The sequence below is a fragment of the Falco punctatus genome (genome assembly GCF_963210335.1).
Source record: "Falco punctatus genome assembly, chromosome: Z".
Lineage (NCBI taxonomy): Eukaryota > Metazoa > Chordata > Aves > Falconiformes > Falconidae > Falco > Falco punctatus.
The window spans coordinates 9,577,423-9,594,682 of NC_137586.1; the positions used below are offsets into that span (position 1 = coordinate 9,577,423).

General features: G+C 38.1%; 1 protein-coding gene across 3 annotated transcripts in view; it reads right to left on the minus strand.

Moving 5' to 3' along the window:
- The window catches only part of KIAA1328, a gene marked incomplete at its 5' end in the record, with an annotated part of 180,754 nt that overhangs the window by 153,224 nt on the left and 10,270 nt on the right, over positions 1-17,260 (minus strand). For all 3 annotated transcript variants that reach the window (XM_080371387.1, XM_080371388.1, XM_080371389.1), the window contains one exon: positions 8,287-8,402. In XM_080371387.1, coding sequence (XP_080227513.1) covers positions 8,287-8,402 — 116 coding nt within the window. The remainder of the gene's footprint in view (positions 1-8,286; positions 8,403-17,260) is intronic.

Below are 17,260 nucleotides of genomic sequence, written 5' to 3' on the forward strand. Positions count from 1 at the left end.
ATGGGTTTGAACAGCCTTGCAAGACACTATGGACAAAGAACTGATGGCCAGTGGAGAAGATCCACATGGGAAGTTACCTCTCCAGCCTCAGCAGCTGTAAAACTACAGTCCAAGATGGCATTCCACTACTAAAAGTCACAGCACAGACTTACAACTCATCTGACTACAAAAGCATCATCAATAAGAATGATGAAATCCTGTAACAATAAAAAGGAGGAAAGAAAGAGTTTAAGTTTTCATCATGCATGAACAGTGACAAAGTTCATACACAGGCCAATGTCCAGTATAATGTTAAATTAAAGCTATGTTTAAGTGCAATGTACTCTCCACAGCATAAGGCAAAAATAAAGGCTACCCCAAACTGAAAAATTTACCATCTAAAAGCAGGCTGCAAAACTACCCTTTCAGAGGGCCAGCAGCTGACAGCATAAAACAGCAACATACCTGTGATGACAGTCACTGTGACAAACATTTTGTGCAGGGGCAATGGAAGAAAAACCACAAAACTATCCAACTGCTTTCACTAAATCTCTGTTGAAAGAGAGGTATAAAGTGGTTTTCTATCTAGACCATTAAAACTATTCCATGAGCAAAGGCCACTCTAAGGTTAAAAACAGTAAGACAAATTTGCTACTGATTAATAATAAAGCCATTCATTTTATTCTTCAAATCTAAAGTAATTACAAGCCAGAGCATGGCAAATGGATTTAGCAGAAGCCATTACATCAGAAGACTCCTTTAAAGAAGAACAGTAATTTAAAAGACTAAACTGAATAATGAACTCTCCTGAACAACAATTATTATGAGATTGATTTATTGAAAGTGTATTTAATCATGCAAGAAATGTTTAAACTTTGCAAAATAGTTCAGGAAGCCAGAGAAACCAATAGCAGAATCAGCCCAACACCCTCATTATAGTTGAGAAGCTGAAGCAGATGGAGAAGTCATTTAGTTTGGAAGGATAAAGTACATCAATTTCTCTGAATCCACAGTTCTAGTCAATTTGTTACAGTACCAGCTTCAACAATTAATGATCTCATTTTCCCATTTGTGCCTCCTTTTAAGAGATCTCAGTCTTGGCTTCTGAATGAGCCAAATGTCATAAAGGAAATTTTAACTCCAAAAAACATCACTTTGAAAGCTCACACACCCAAAAACAACTGGTTCAGAAACAGCCACAAAAGCTGGGGCCAGATTCAGTCAGGTAAGTAGCCTGGTCAGTTTAAGTGCCTGAAAAAAACGAAGAACTGCATTTCATCTGAGACACAGCCCTCTTCTCACTGGCCTGACCTCTGCAAAGAACTACTTACCTGTCCTACTTCAGGTCTTTTTCATTATTGCAACTGATGTTTATACATGATACTGCCATGGCTGAAGCTGCATTTCTAATGACAGGATTCTGCCATTAAGTTCAGCAGGGGGAACTCATCATCACATCCAGTTCTGAGATCCATACCAGATACTATAGATAATACCCTGTCTGCATTTAAGGTGCCACTCATCCTCCAGAGCTAGAAGACAGGCTGTTCATGAAGCATATACCCACCAGTGGCTATCAACAACCTGGCAGAGCAGAACTCCATAGATCTTTAGCCAGTAGACTGCAGTTCAGAAACATCAAGTCCCTAGCACCAGGAACAGATCGCCACAGCATAAAAACATCAGGAAACAGAGGAGATGCAAGAATGCTACTAGCCCTCAACCCTCACATCAATGGGCCTCCAAAATTCTGCACCAAAGCTGGCGGGTGGGAAAGTCTCCTCTGCAGTCAGCCACACATGGAACAACATCTTCCCACACTTCACAGTGTAAATTACAAAGCAACTCTGCTTCTTTTATCCCACAGTTATACTTCTGTATTGACAGTACCATCTCACAGACAACCCTGCACCACTGAGTGTGAAGTTTTAGGGCAAAAAGCTTACTTAGCTCATATACAAGAGGCTGATGTTGACTGTTTAGATGCTGCCTCTTGATTCATAACATGGACAATGTGGCTAACGTGCTCAAAGGCACTGGCTAGGATTAAACATAGAAAGCTGAGCTTTAAATGAATCTCCAGCCATTGATCCATTTGAACACTCAACATTACAACATGTTTCACCTTGTTTTAGTTTAAAAGTTCATGAAAAATTCAAAGTATCTTATTTACCCAAAAGTCCTTGACCGATTCTTCTAGATTTAAGAAGTTCTTAAATACATACATTATTTAGCCAATACTGCTGTTACAGAATAGCATATAAATATTCAAGGACTTTTTAATAAGTTCAGCTTTTATTCAATAGACCATAATGGTTGCTTAGAAACATTTACTACTAGGATACCTATAATAACAGTAAGGGAAACACCTTCAAAGAGTGAAAGAGTTGGATAAAATGGAAGAAAGGAGCAAAATACTAATTTTTCATTCTCCTCACATGTCTTCAAACAAATTACGATACACAAAAAGATGCATAGTATGCACTCACTTATGAAAAACAGGAAGGCAAAAATTTTAAACAATAAGCTGAGGGAACCAAGTTGAGAAATAAAAGAAAAACAATGATGGTCATTCCAATCCTTCAGTTCATAACTTGTAAGAAACTACACTATTAGGAACTGTACTACAGAAACTATAGCAAAACAAAAAATCACCCTCAGACTTAGCTGAAGTTAAACTCTAAAATTGTTACTGAGTTTTAAATAAATAGCCTGACTTTCAAAAGCAGTAGGCATGAGTTTCCTCTATTAACACCAAGTTTTCCTCTATATAGAAATTTTCTTGCCTTTTATTATTTTTGGCAACAGGGACAACAAGGCAGGGATCCAACTGTCATATACACATGCTTAACTATACTGTTAATTCCCATACACCACTTCCTCATGAAACTTTGTGTCATCATCTTGAGTTCAGACTAACTCTCCTTTTGCTGCAAGCAGCAGCCACAGGAGGGTACACACACATATATATCTGTTAAGCTAGACATGAAGACCACACGTTCAATGAAGTGCAATGCTAAAGGATTCCTATGCAAGACCTTTTATTTTGTTTCTTCACCTCTGATGACAACTTGGTGGGTCAGATTAAAACAGGAAATGAAAGGAAATAGAAGAGGTGCCTATTTCTCTCCCCATTTTTAGAAAAGCAAATTCAACATTATAGAGAAAAACATGACAGAACAAGTAAATTCTGTATTCTGATACCTGCTTTTCTATCTTTTTGTACTTTGGCATTAAGCATGTCAGCAACTATTTTTCTTCTGAAAAATAATCCTAATTCTACATTAACACAGAAAGATAGAAAAAGGACAAAATATGTAAATAGCACTAATTCATGAGTATATGCAAAAGTAATGAACAGTACTACGGCAAAACTAAAGACTCTAGATAGTGCTTATAAGAAGTCCATGATTCTTCCAGCAAATCAATATTCTATGTCTCACTAACAATGAATGACAAAAAAAATAACTAACAGCACATGAACTGTTTTAGTTAAATTAATATTCATGTTAACTGGATGCAAAATTGACCAATTAAGTAGTCCGAAGTTACAATATTAAGGACATAATGTAAACAGCGTCTGTGATCAATTTTAAGACTACCAAAGTAAATCATATGGGATTTGTTGCATGACCTTGGCTAGGTATTCAAATCAACAGATCATGTTCAGTCAGAAAATAATTCCAACAAAAAGCTTAAATAACCCAGGTACATTCTAAATATAAACCAAAACAGTGGTTTAGTAGGGCTGGTAAGTTTAAATTTACAAAAAAAGAAAAAAAGTAAGTTTGTAGCAAACTAAATCTCTTCTTCCCTTTACCTCCCTGTTCTTTGACTCCAAAATTATTATTTCAGCATAGCTTACAGTTCAATAACCATCTTTTTTTATTTTTTAAAGAAGTTTCCTCTTCCCCAATTAATAAACCTTCACAGAAATGTTAAGACTGGTTTTGCTTCTTCATTTATGCAACACCAGCAAAATTAGATGAAAAAAATCCTTAACAGTGATAACAAGAAAAGCTAAAGACTATAACACAATTTCTTTGGGCTCTGAATAACACTAGTATTTGTTTATTAATAATCTCATTATTATCATTTTTTCCTAAAACATCTATCATGCCACTACTGGAGCATCTTAAAAAAGACATCTTCCTGTTTCTTAAACTAAATCATATTTTGGATCAAAATTAACAATAGGTGCTTGAAAATATGCGAGGCGGGGGTGGGGTGGGGGGTGGGGGTGTGGAAAAAGAGGAAAGCCGGAAGCTTTTCTCTTAACAGCTCCTATCAGAGGTGGAAGAAGGACCAGTGCAAGTAGCCTATAAGCATAACATGGTGTGAACTGCTCATCCCTTATTCTGAAAATGCAACTGAAATAAGTACAGTAAGAACACTGAAGTTGCAAATCAAACACTCCAAAGGGAATACCAGAATTCAGATTGCCACTAGAAGCACAGTTCAGTCACCCAGTATGTATCAAACATGATCTGGGAACACAGAAGCAAAAAGACGACAAATACTAAGCGTGGATGCTGGGAAAGACATGGGAGTAGGTTACAAATGGTGAGCCTTCTCACATCAGGTTAGTCCCAAATTCTGTTTCAATCTTTGGAAGGTGCTAGAATACAATGAATAGACACATCCCTGCTTTCATCAGCTGTCTTACAATCATAACTGATCCTAGGCCACCTGCCTCCATCCTGGCTCTTCTTCAACCCTAACTACTTGGTCCCAAATGCTTCTGAACTCATCAGTCACAGGCTTCTCTCACGTCATCCACAACCAGCCCAATCTCCAAGTCTTTCCTCTGAGACAGGTTTCAGTTCTCATTTCCCCCGTACAGCCTCCACTTATGCTTTCCCCTCTACCTCCTGCTTAATCTTCCCCTTCAGAAGACTAATTTTTTCCACCACCTTATCATCCTCATAGCTATAAGATGTTTTCATTGTGGAGGACATCAAAAGAATGAGAGCACCTGTTACTGGATTTTTTCAGTTCAGCCCAATTGGGCAGATTTTAGTAAAAACAGCAAAAGATGTCATCACAGCACACGTATCTTGCACCACTAAATATCCCATCTGCAAAGAACAGCAGCACTAGAACTTTTCAGAAAAAAAGCTACAAAAGTTTAGTATAGATAAAGTAAAGACCTAATCCTCTTTTGGCCATTGAAGTGGTTAAAACACTTTAGGTAAGTTTCTTTCAAAACAACTTAGTTTCACGTGGGAATGCTGTGTGAAAATCTAAGCCAAAATATTTACTTTTGACCAAATTATAAGATAACATGACAAGTCTAACAATACTGCTTTAGGGAAAAGGAGTAGACCAGATGACTACTTGAAATGCCTAATCTTCCTTCATTCTGTTACAATTTGGCAACAATAACAACAGGCTGGCCTATTTATGATTCACAGCATGCTCATCAGGGCTGTCCTCCATTAACTGCATGCCCTAGTAAGAACTACCCAAATTTCGAAGTTTCAACTGCAATAGAAGGATAGAATTGACATTTAAGTTTCCATGAAGTTTTAGTTGTTCCCTACCCAGACAGCACTGACCAGTTCCAAAGTAAATGTAAGCTTAGGCTTCATACAGATACTGTCTGTTCAAAACTGGTAAGTTACTTGAAGTTTTGCAGTGAGATCACTGCTTACCACCTATCCCCCTACCCACCAAAGCCTTTGTCACAGTTCATCAGCAATGAATTCGGGTCCACATACCTTCTCAAAAAAAAAAAAATTAAACACAACAAAATGAGGAAAATCTGTCTTTAAAGTAGGGATTTCAAGCACACAAAGCAATGAAGTTAGTTACAGAAGTTGTGGAGAAGGGCTGCTTAAGATGATGAGGGGCCTAGAGAAGCTGTTTTCTGAGAAGGGACTAAGTGTGGTGCATGTAGGCTTCTGAATAGTGACTGGCTGTATAGAAGTAGGTTGAGATGGTGGTAAGGTGAATAGGGGGAGAGACTATCTTGCTGCAAGACTCTCAATACAAAAAAAACCCAAGAAACAAAACATGTTGCTGAAAAAAAACACACATCACCCATGCTATTCAGATTAAACGTTTATCTAGCTGAAATTACACTTCACTGAATAGCCGCAGTTATATCAGAAGCACCGATTTATTATTATAGGATATTTTAAATACTGAGCTAGAAAAAAATTATAGAGACTAGATTAGCTTTGGCGGAGGAAAAAGAAAAAAAAAAGGTAAGTAAAACTGATTTTACTAGGCTTCAGGGTTTTTTTCTCATGGTATTCTATCCCTACATCTTATTTGCAAGTGAACTCAGTACATTTCAGAAGAACTTTAAGGATTTTAAGCTGCTGTATTTGAAAATAGCCAGAATCTATATTCGACTTTGGCAAGTCGTTTCTACCATTTCTTGTCTCTGCTACAAGCTTTAAGATAAAAAAATTAACTGATCAGAGGTACATTGAGGATCTTGAATCATTCATGTATGATTGGCAAGTATTGCAGTAGTTATACTGTTTTATATTTCTTGTTTTATATTTCTAGGTTTTACATAGTTTTATGAAGTGTAAAATTGCATGCATTAACCTTCTGCCATGTCTACCAAACTTCTGAAAAAGTATTCGTGCTTGCGCGATCTATTTCTACTAAAGGGAAAAAAACCAACACAGAAAGAAACAAAAAAAAACCCAAGTAAGCATGCCTACTTCCCAGTAGCCAAATAAACCTTAGATGAATTAATGAAAGCTTTATGTGCATAAATTAAAAAATATTAATCAGGAACATATATCCCACCCACATTCATGAGCTGACTGAATACACAATAAAAAACTGACTTCAGTGAAATCAATGTAAAAGAGTTGTAGTCACATCTAATGGCTCTTAAATAGATCCGATTTAATATTTTCCAGGAACAGTTCAGTTCCATGGCCAGCTAAACTTGTTGATGTGTATATTATTTAGTACAAACAGACCAAATTCTTTCTATCAATATAATGCTGCTGTGGTACAAAGGATCTTCTGGGTTGTCAACAGCAAACCCCTGCTGACAAGAGACAACACATCACTGAACTCCTTTCAAACCTCAACCAAGCTGCATCATAAAAAAAAAAAAAAAATCAACCAAACAAAAAACAAAAAACCCTTTTTTATGTTAAGCCTCCCAGTGCAAAACTGTGAAATATGGTTGCCTGAATTTTCAAGAACCCTCCTCTAACTTCACTTTTAAGTTTGTGGACTGTTTATCTCCACTTATTTCTATTCCAACACTGACCTATACCTTCAACAGTCCCTTTTCGTCTCAGCATGGTCTCTCCCCCTATTCACCTTACCACCATCTCAACCTACTTCTATACAGCCAGTCACTATTCAGAAGCCTACATGCACCACACTTAGTCCCTTCTCAGAAAACAGCTTCTCTAGGCCCCCCATCATCTTAAGCAGCCCTTCTCCACAACTTCTGTAACTAACTTCATTTTTAATTTGAATTAAGGAATGGATGATTCAGGACTGAAAACAGTACTGCCCACTACGTTTCATCAATGCTTTTTAAAATAGCATTAGTATCCTCCCTACTTGAAATACAGCTCCTGAGGAATCATGTATTTTTGGCTTTTGCTGTAGCTGAAGCACTGTTTCTTCCATATCCCACTACGGTCAACCATTAACCTTCTGAAGAGTTAAACAAGGAAGACTCAATACCAAAGATTTGGAAGAGAAATGAACAAGAGAATTTTGTAAATGTCTATCAGACCACATCAAAGGAAAATTGTATTTCCTGCAACATTAAATTTGCATGTGATATTACAGGACTGGGACTAAGTATATGCAGCTTAACAAAAATGGAAGTCACAGCCTGCAAGAAAAGAGAATCAGCTAACACATTAAAAAAAACCCAAACAAATGCTACATCAAAAAAAGTCTGATCTGGCTAAACCTCCTAGTGCATATATACCGTTTATATGCCTTCGGTGTAAGTTGTCTTTCTCTGGACATGGAGAGCACTGGAATACCATGCAAATTTTAGATCTCAGTTACAACCTAACAGGATATAGTAAAAAATAATAAATCTACAACCATATTTTAAAGCATAAATTCCTTATTGTCATTTTTAGTTGACAAATATGTATTTCATAGCAAAACAACATCATAGGAACAGCTGGATGGCAGTTTTAAGCTCAAATGAACCAGTGTCACATGCTGACAAGTCATATCTCTGATTGCTTTTGAATGGCAGCACATGCAGATTTATTCTCTGCCATAAATTAGAACAATTATTTCTCTGTAGTTCGCTTTTAATTTCAGTGAGCCCCTGCACATATTTTTAAAGGATATCTTCCCTTTCCTTGATGATAAGTTCATTCTGTTCCTCTAGCTGTCTGATCTTCTTCTCAAACGACTCCTGCTCAGCTTTCAGCCGTTCTTCTGTCACCTCTTTTTCTTCACTTACCCTGAAAAGAATTTGAGAGAAATAAAATATATGCCTATAAGCACAGTGCCTGACTTCCAACTCCTCCACTTTCCAGGTAAATGGATATCACCCCCTCTACCCTTAAACAGGTTAGTTCCTCATAATGTTTATTTTATTATATTACATTGCAGGATGCATATGACTTTATGCAATACATTCTTTTTTCAAAGACACCAGTCTTAGTGTAGTACATGCACATTAATGGCCAACATGGAACAACAAAGCAAGGATCTGAACCCACAATTAGTTTGTGCAATCTGATTCCCTACAGCCATAATGAAGACACACTGGGATCCTTACAAGCCTAGGGCACACAGACAGAAAACTCAAATGGGAGAGCTTAGCTGCTGAGACAGGAAGGAAATTGGAAAACTTTTCTGTTTCTGAATCTATAAACTAATCCTTCTTTCACATTTACAGGTCAAATATAAGTTCAGGAAAGGAAACATTTTTCTTGTTTTCTCCAAATCAAACAGTTTGTCCTCTTCTGGGGATTTTAAATTATCAAGCTGCAGGAGCAAATTTTCCTTTCTGTCTAGGCCATGGCACCTTGTGTCTTCCTGCTTAGTGTAAATAACTGGATCAAGATTAAAAGATGACTATGTGAGAAAGGCTTACAATGATCATTTATTGTGAACCTCAAAAGCAGGCTGTAAAAACAATTATTCTGGTATCACGTAAGCAAGACGACCATTATGCACAGATGATCCTCTAACTACATTAAAAAACACAGCTCAGAAATCATGGTCCTATAAAATCTATAAAAATATTAGTAATGAGCTTAGACTAATAAATATTATTGCTCTGCACTTAGGCAATTTCTGTTGCTGAAGGCTTTTAAAGTTCAGTCTTTTATGGTGATGAAACAGCTATCACAACACAGGTGACAGGAGACCAAAGCAGTACAACTTTTAAAGGAAGTTAAAACTGAAGTTTTCTAAGTGGAGCAGCCCTACAGGAAAAGGAAAGCATGGGAAAATATAATGTCTACACACATATATATATATAGGCATTAGATTAAGCCTTGCACTTGTTCCATCAGACTCACGGGCATTCTTAACAGAGAACTCTGTTTAGGGACTAAGCCATCCATTTGACATCATGATGTTTCCCTTAAAAGGGCACAGATTTGTTTGTGTATTCCAGTGGAAAAGCCGTAAAGGGTCACCCCCCTGGGGTGAACTGCAGACAGGCATTATTCCCCAGCTCTTAAGAACAACCCACCATCCTTCCCACAACAGCTCAAGCAGACAACGTGAAGTTGGAAATAATTAATAATACCAAAACTCACACCTTTTCCCCACAAATATGGAGGGAGAAAAATAATATATAGCATACAATCAAATTCTGTAAATGAGTATGGTTTGAAAGCTTGGAACACACTGATTTACAATCCTGTCCCTGGCAGTGTTCATCAGCTCATTCCTAGACCCTTTTCCTTCCACCCAAAGACTGTCAAACAGGGTGTGCACACATCAGAAAACAAACAATGAAAAAAGAACCAGCTGTATGAACCCTGTATCCATCCCAACACCTATGTACTCCTTAGCTAAGCAGGCAACAAACTTTTACTATCCTTGCTCCCTGATACAGTTACAATGAGGGTACACATGCCACAGGCTGCAGACCAGGCTTTGGCATCTAACCGCAACTAGTTTGTATTTTCCAAACCTAGAGCAATCAAGTGACCACAGCATGTATGACCTCCCTTCACATAACCAGTGAAAGACGCAAGCATGCTTTCTATGCCTTAGGGGAAGGGAAAAAAAAAAAAAAAAAAAAAAAAAAAAAAAAAAGACACGGTATGGAACAGAGACTAAACCCCACCAATTTAAAAAAAGACTATCAAAACCGCAGTGACCATGTAGACGACAGATGGAAATAAGGCGGTGGAGGGAAGGGGCAGAGGTGGAGAGGAGATCAGAACAGAAAGGGAGGACAAGTGTCATCTCCAGGGCACTATATAAGGAAGCTTGCTTACTAACTCCAGCAGTGATGCTGCATTAGAAAAAGGTTTGGGACACTGGGCCATGCTGGCACCTAAGTGTTAAAATCAAACAACAGTATAAGAAAATAAGGCAAGAAAGAACAGAACACTAAAGAAATTAGACTAAACTAGCAGGTTTTACCCATCTATATTCTGTGATTTGCTGCTTGTATCAGTCTGCATCACATTCAAGTGCTGTGTTTGTATTTAACACAGATCACAGCAAGCTGTCATACTCCCAGACATATGAATACATTGTGCCACATATCTTACGCAGCAAATGACTGAGAACAGTAAGTGATCTTAGAAGAAACGTGGCAGTATGTGTTTATGTATCACAAAGAAGGAGACAGCCCATAAAGGGCAGGCAAGATATAGAAGACAGTTAGTCACAGGAGGTGGCAAAAGGAAGTTAGAGAAAAGGAATACAAGAATGTCATCAGATTATGCTGGATTTATGTCACATCCTATATATAGATCAGTGAGATTTTTTTTATATACTTATTTCACTGCCGTCTGGCAGTAAAGAACAGATGCTTTTCAGCAGAACTAGGAAGGACTTCGCTGATGCCATACAGAAACATTACAAGGCTTATAATGCTTCTCAAAAGGATTTTCACATGCTTTTCATCCACTGGTGGTCAGAGAAGAGCAGTGAGAGAATGGACGCACCACAACTACAAAGGGCACAGCTGATCTGCTGGGCAACACGCTGGTGTTCAGCTCTGATATCATTGTTTCCTGAAACAAGTAGCGGACTGACAGCTGAGAGCACAGACGACAAGTCAGTGGAAGTATTCCTGCTGCTCAGTGTCTGCAACATTTTCTTGCATACAATTTACATTCACCTGTCTTGTATCATAGGATACACACCATCTTTGTTCAAGATTTTTTTAAAATTAAACATTTCAAAGATTATGTAATTAATTCTAGATGCATCCAAATAAAGATTTTAATTTTTTTTTACAGGAGTCTCTGTAGGAAAAGAAAAATTCATAATGCAGATATATGGATAAAAAAACCCTCCTAGAACATCAGCCTTCATGTTAAAATTAATTCCCAAATCACCAGTTCCAATTATTATGTTGTGCTCCTAGTCCACTGCTGATACCAATAGTTCTGACTGATCTGAAGAAGGAACTGATCAACAAGTTTCCTGATGACACTGACTCACTCTACTGAGTAAGCAGGACTGATGCTCTCCAGGTGGAACTTCTTGAGCACTGCACAGGTCAACAGAACTTCCAAGTTTTATTTGTCTGATGAAAAAACGGCATGCACAAGAAAGAGCCATGATAACACTCCTAGGGACAAAACTCAGAAGAACTCTTCTTGATTGAAGGCACTTACAAGAAAAGAAAAGCTGAAAAAGCAACTTTAAAATACTGTGTTCAATTTTTTAAAATGTTAGAAAATTGAGTGTTTCCAAGAGAAATATGAATACATTAAGAACCATGGCTGAGCAAGTTAAAGACAGAAGACAAAATAAACAAACAGCAGACACACAGCCACTGGAAATTTCACTGATCAGTCCTATACCTGTTGGAAACTTTTACCTTTTAAGGAACATTCACCTGACATTAGTCTGCCAACTAGCTAGGAAAGATAAAAATATTTTGGTGATAATTCTCAAAAACCACAGGTTTTAAATTCTGTGTGGTACTTAGTTACTAGCTAGGGTTAAACTACAACACAAGAAAAGAATGGCACCTGAAACAGGCAAGACAAGGGGTGGGAGAGGAAAAATGAAGCAAGGGCATCATGCAGAGCCCAGCACACACAGAAATCATGGAATAAAATCAGGTATTACAAGTGAAAGATGGGCTCCAGAAAGATGAAACAAGTTTTCATGCCAGAGTTGATCACAACATGCCTCTGGCAGGGCTGAGCAACAATGTGATACTTAATACCAGCACTGCAGCAACAAAGAAAGGCAGCATTTTTAATCTAAGGACACTGTTAACAAATCTGATACTCGAGTCAAATGTATCACAGGCAGTTTGTATAAATTAAAAAAAAAATTAGAAATAACAAAAGAGACCAACGATCCCAAAATATAACTGAAATTGCTGCACAATTAATAGATTTTTATGATCTGCAACTTGCAATATACAAAAAAAAAAAAACCTCACAGCATAAATTTATAGCTACAAATGACTTTTTAGGCACAAAAGGTACATGTGATTGGTGCTACAATAATCCTAGGCATGCTTTACCTATCAACAAGAAGTGATTTCCAGACAAGCTTAGGGATACCTCATTTGCAGTCTCACTGCCTGACCAATTAAGAGAACTGCAGCACAATGTTGCCCCTAAAGTAGCATACAAAAGAAAAAGAAAAAAACATCTTGACATTGAAGTTAAAGCCAGGTAACAATGTGGTTAATTATGAGGTAGTGTAACTGAGGAGAGAAGGCAATCCAAGAGGCCAAACACTGCAGGTTTGCAATACGGACTTCCACAGGCAAGTTGTCCTTCAAAGATCCTAAGTGCTGGAAGAAAAACACTTAAACAGCACATACACGCTACAATAGTTTTACTGTCCTCCTTTGTAATGGTTTCCAGTTCTGTAACCAAATTAACCTGTTTTGATTCCCATTTTCACCTTTTGTTGGAAAATTTCAATTTTAGTTGGTCAATTTCATCTTCATATCAGGATAAAAAGTCCACATAAAGCAACGTCAGTAGAAAAGATAGCATCCCAGACTGCCAGCACCCTACAACAGGTTTAGCAAACCAAGGTCTTGGGAAGGAGGAAGTATTTTCTCAATAAGGACAAAGGGCTGTCTGAAGCCTGTTTTACCAGCTTGCAGATACAAGTCATTCTGGGCATGCCAAGTGGTCTTTGCCAGGAAGACACTAATCTGATGTCCTGGTTTCAGCTGGGATAGAGTTAATTTTCTTCTTAATAGCTGGTGCAGTGCTGTGTTTTGGATTTGGTGTGAGAAAAATGTTGACAGGACACTGATGTTTTTAGTTGTTGCTGGGTAATGTTTATATTAAATCAAGGACTTTTCGGTTTCTTAGGCCCTGCCAGCAAGAGGGCTGGTGAGGCACGGGAATTTGGGAAGGGGACACAGCCAAGACAGGTGACCCAAACTAGCCAAAGAGGTATTCCATACCATATGACATCATGCCAAGTGTATAAACTGGGGGAAGAAGGAGGAAGGGGGTGCAGGAGCGGGCTGCAAACTAGAACCATGCATGGCAATCAGTTAGCTGAGGGGAATGTGCTCGAGCTTGTCTAGACAACAATTAACATGATGAGGCATGTTTACAGAGCACAGGGGAGTGGGAGACGGATGGCGCCAAGGATGGCGCCAAGGAAAGGTAACACCTTGGGGTTAATTGCTGGTAGTTAACCACCAATCAGGGATTGCCTAGTATGCAAGGCTTAGCTTCAAGAACCAATTAGTTTAAAACGCGCAGCTTCTGAAAGTGTATAAAACCTCGTGCTTCTGTACAATAAATTGACAAGGGGGGACATCTGGCATTATGGTGTTTGTCTTCCCGAGTAACTGTTAACGTGTGATGGAGCCCGGCTGTCCTGGGGATAGCCAAACACCTGCCTGCCCATGGGAAGTGGTGAAAGGATTCCTTGCTTTGCTTGTGTGCATGGCTTTTTTCTTTACCTATTGAATTGTTCTTATCTCAACCCTCGAGTTTTACAGTCCTTTCCGATTCTCTTCCCCAGCCCTCTGGGTGAGGAGGAGTGCGTAAGTGGCTGCGTGGTACTTGGTTGCCAGCTGGGGTTAAACCACAACATCTGATCACAAAAAACATCCTGTATCTCACTTGAAAAGGGCAATCATTCCCTCCTTTTGGTGGATAAGGGCATTATGAACCTTTATACCTAAGTTGCTTTTGAAGATTTGTTTGCAAAGACAACTGGGAGCCAGCTTTCTCAATGTTTATCTTATATGACAAAAGAAAGAACATAAAAGTTGTTCAATACCAATTCTCACCACTAAAAACAAAAATTAAACTTTCATGAACCATTCTACATCACTTTGTCAATACCTCTGTTCATTCTAAAGCAAACTGCTTATGTGAGCTGTATAGGCAGGGAACATACACATCAGCTGGAGCCAGAAAGTCACAGTACTATGTCTATATACCAGTTTGGAGTGAGGTGAATGCTTGCAAGCACACACATATTCACTCTCACTGCAAAGTTTGGACCCTCTCCATTCAGCCAAACACCAACACAAGAGAGCACTCAAAACCTACATATCACTTAGAGTATTTCACTCCAGAATACTTTGTAACCATTCTAGTTACGGTGTCTAGCAAGCCCTTGATGATCAATAGTCAACTGGCTAAGTCCCAGAGGACCTTGAGCTGCTCCCTCTTGGAAGAGGCTAATGTTTCCTGACATTAGCACAGAGTATGAGGGTAGGAATCTTTCAATGTCTTCACCATGTCACTGCTCATTTCATTACATAAGCTGATGACTGCTTCAGGAGTAGCCTGCAGTGATAAAAGCTCAGAGAATGTCTTTTTTGCCTTTTAAAAGAACTCTGCTTTTTAGGGAGAGCTAAAATTTGCTCATACTGTGTCTGCCACTTTCACCACTACCCAGCAGCAGCTTGCTGAAAACACAAAGATGCCATGCTGCTTGTTTTAGAAAACTATGGCAGATCACGCTCAAGAATTACCCATTTACTCACAGCACTTTGGCATTCATGGGCATGACTCACTCTACTCAGAAATTCCCCTACTAAAACCATTTGGAAACAATCTTCTGATGCAATAAAAAGTTCAAATTTACAACATTGAAGTCTTTTAAACCCTGGATCCAGTTTGCTTCTCTTTTTTCACCTTAAGAGGGAAGATAGGCTGGATATGTTCAAAGAAAGGAAAAATAATGGTCAGATTTACAGGTGGCAGCACAGAGTAAAACAAAGATTATTTAGCCTAGAAAGAGGATTAAAAAGGATACAGCTGAGTCCTTTCTTTCAACCCTTTCTCAGAGATCAATGTCATAAAGTCCCTAACAGCTAATGTAATGTCAGCCACTGGAATCCCCAGCAGCAGGGCATTACAGCCCAGCAACTGATTTTTTTTCAAAGGAAAGGATAATAATATAGCCATCATCAGAATTTAACCACACCAAAACAAAGTCTGACATTGCAGCATATTAGCACAGGCACAACCTTCTCAATGTTCAAAAGTACATTGGGAATAAGAGTTAGAGGAAAAGAAGAAAAAATAGGAAGAGAAAGAAAAGTACATTAGCGTTCCCTTCCATAGCCACTGAAGTCAGTGGAAAGACCAATATCCTGAACTGCTCAAGCAAGAATTGGTTGATATTCAAGCCACAGGAGTTAATTGTATTTTGCCACTGGTTTTCATGCAGACAGAACTTTACCACTTTACAACTGCCTTCATGCAAACAGTTATTGACCAATCTATTTCTGTCCACCATCCTGCAATAAACATGCAGGAATTAGTCCCAACTACTATCATTTTCATTCATAAATAGTAGTAAAATAAGGAACAGTGAAGCATAGCTCCGGTCAAGTGAGATTTTTATTATATTCCAAGTATTTATGGCAGGACAGTCTTCTTGGAAAACTTTCAGCATTCTGCTGGTTCTTTTTCTTCTCTTAAATAGCAAAGAATGTTCTACTGCTTGTAAAAACCCTCCATCATTGCACAACTAGGGATGAAAATTATGGAGAGATTTAAAAAAGTGACGAGGTGAGCGGAATTAAAGTTCAACTTCCCTATTACTCTGCAAAGGACTTTTAATTACATCCAATAAAAATATGATTAGGTTTAAAAATAAAAGAGAACTAAGTATAAAATAATAGTGTTCCACTAATTTTACTTTTCAAAATTAATGTTGCTGCACCTTCTATTTTTCTTTGAAGAAATGTCAGGCAGAAATATCAAACTGTCCTCAGGGACAAATGACAGCATCTGAGAGTTAAGAAGAATCCCATGCTCAAATGAGTTAGTGTACTACTATTCACTAGGGAGCAGTGTATTACAAGGAACAATGTAATAAAAGGCTTTTTTTAATATTAGAATATACCTCTATATATCAACAGTGGCAACAGTGTCCGAATAGCTCCAACATATGACAATTTGTAACCAGGCTTCCCAGCAATCTACTCTTTATGACAGCCTTAACTATACATTTTCCAACACATGAGGTAGGATAAAATAGAGTTGCAAGCATGAAGAACTTCAAAAATTACTAAAATACTGTATAGCAAGAAATTCTATATTGGTACAAATTATTAGCAGGCAAAATGGTCCACTGGATGAGGATAATCAGAAAGAAAATATTCCTAGCTGCACCAGAGACTTATTGTATGACCTTGAGCAAGTAATTTACATTTCTCTGCCCAAACTTTCCTAACATAAAAAGCAAAAGGACAGTAACGCTTGCCGATTATTGCACAGACATATGAAATCTATGGCAAAAAAGCATTTCATTAATAACTGAGAACCTTCATTTTGTTCTAGAAAAACTTTGCCTTTATAAATTCTTAGTATGGATGCTAACTTTTAGCCCAAAGGACTGAGATCATCTCACGAGACTTTCCCCTCTGATATGCGAAAACCTGCTAAGGCCCCATGTGTTCCTTCTCAATTTTACAGCCAAGAAGCAGATTTCCAGAGATTCTGAAGTGTTAGGGACACAGAGGTAAAAGTCTCCTCACTCAAATTCAACCTATTTTTCGTGTCATTTCTCTTCACGAATGTGACTAGCACTGGGATGAAACGCAGGAAAAAAAATTTACTAAAGCTGTTTTTGCTTGCACTATTTCTGCATCTCCTTTCAAAGAACAGGGATAACTTGAAGAAATTCATCAAAACAAAAGAAAGTTTGGCTAATA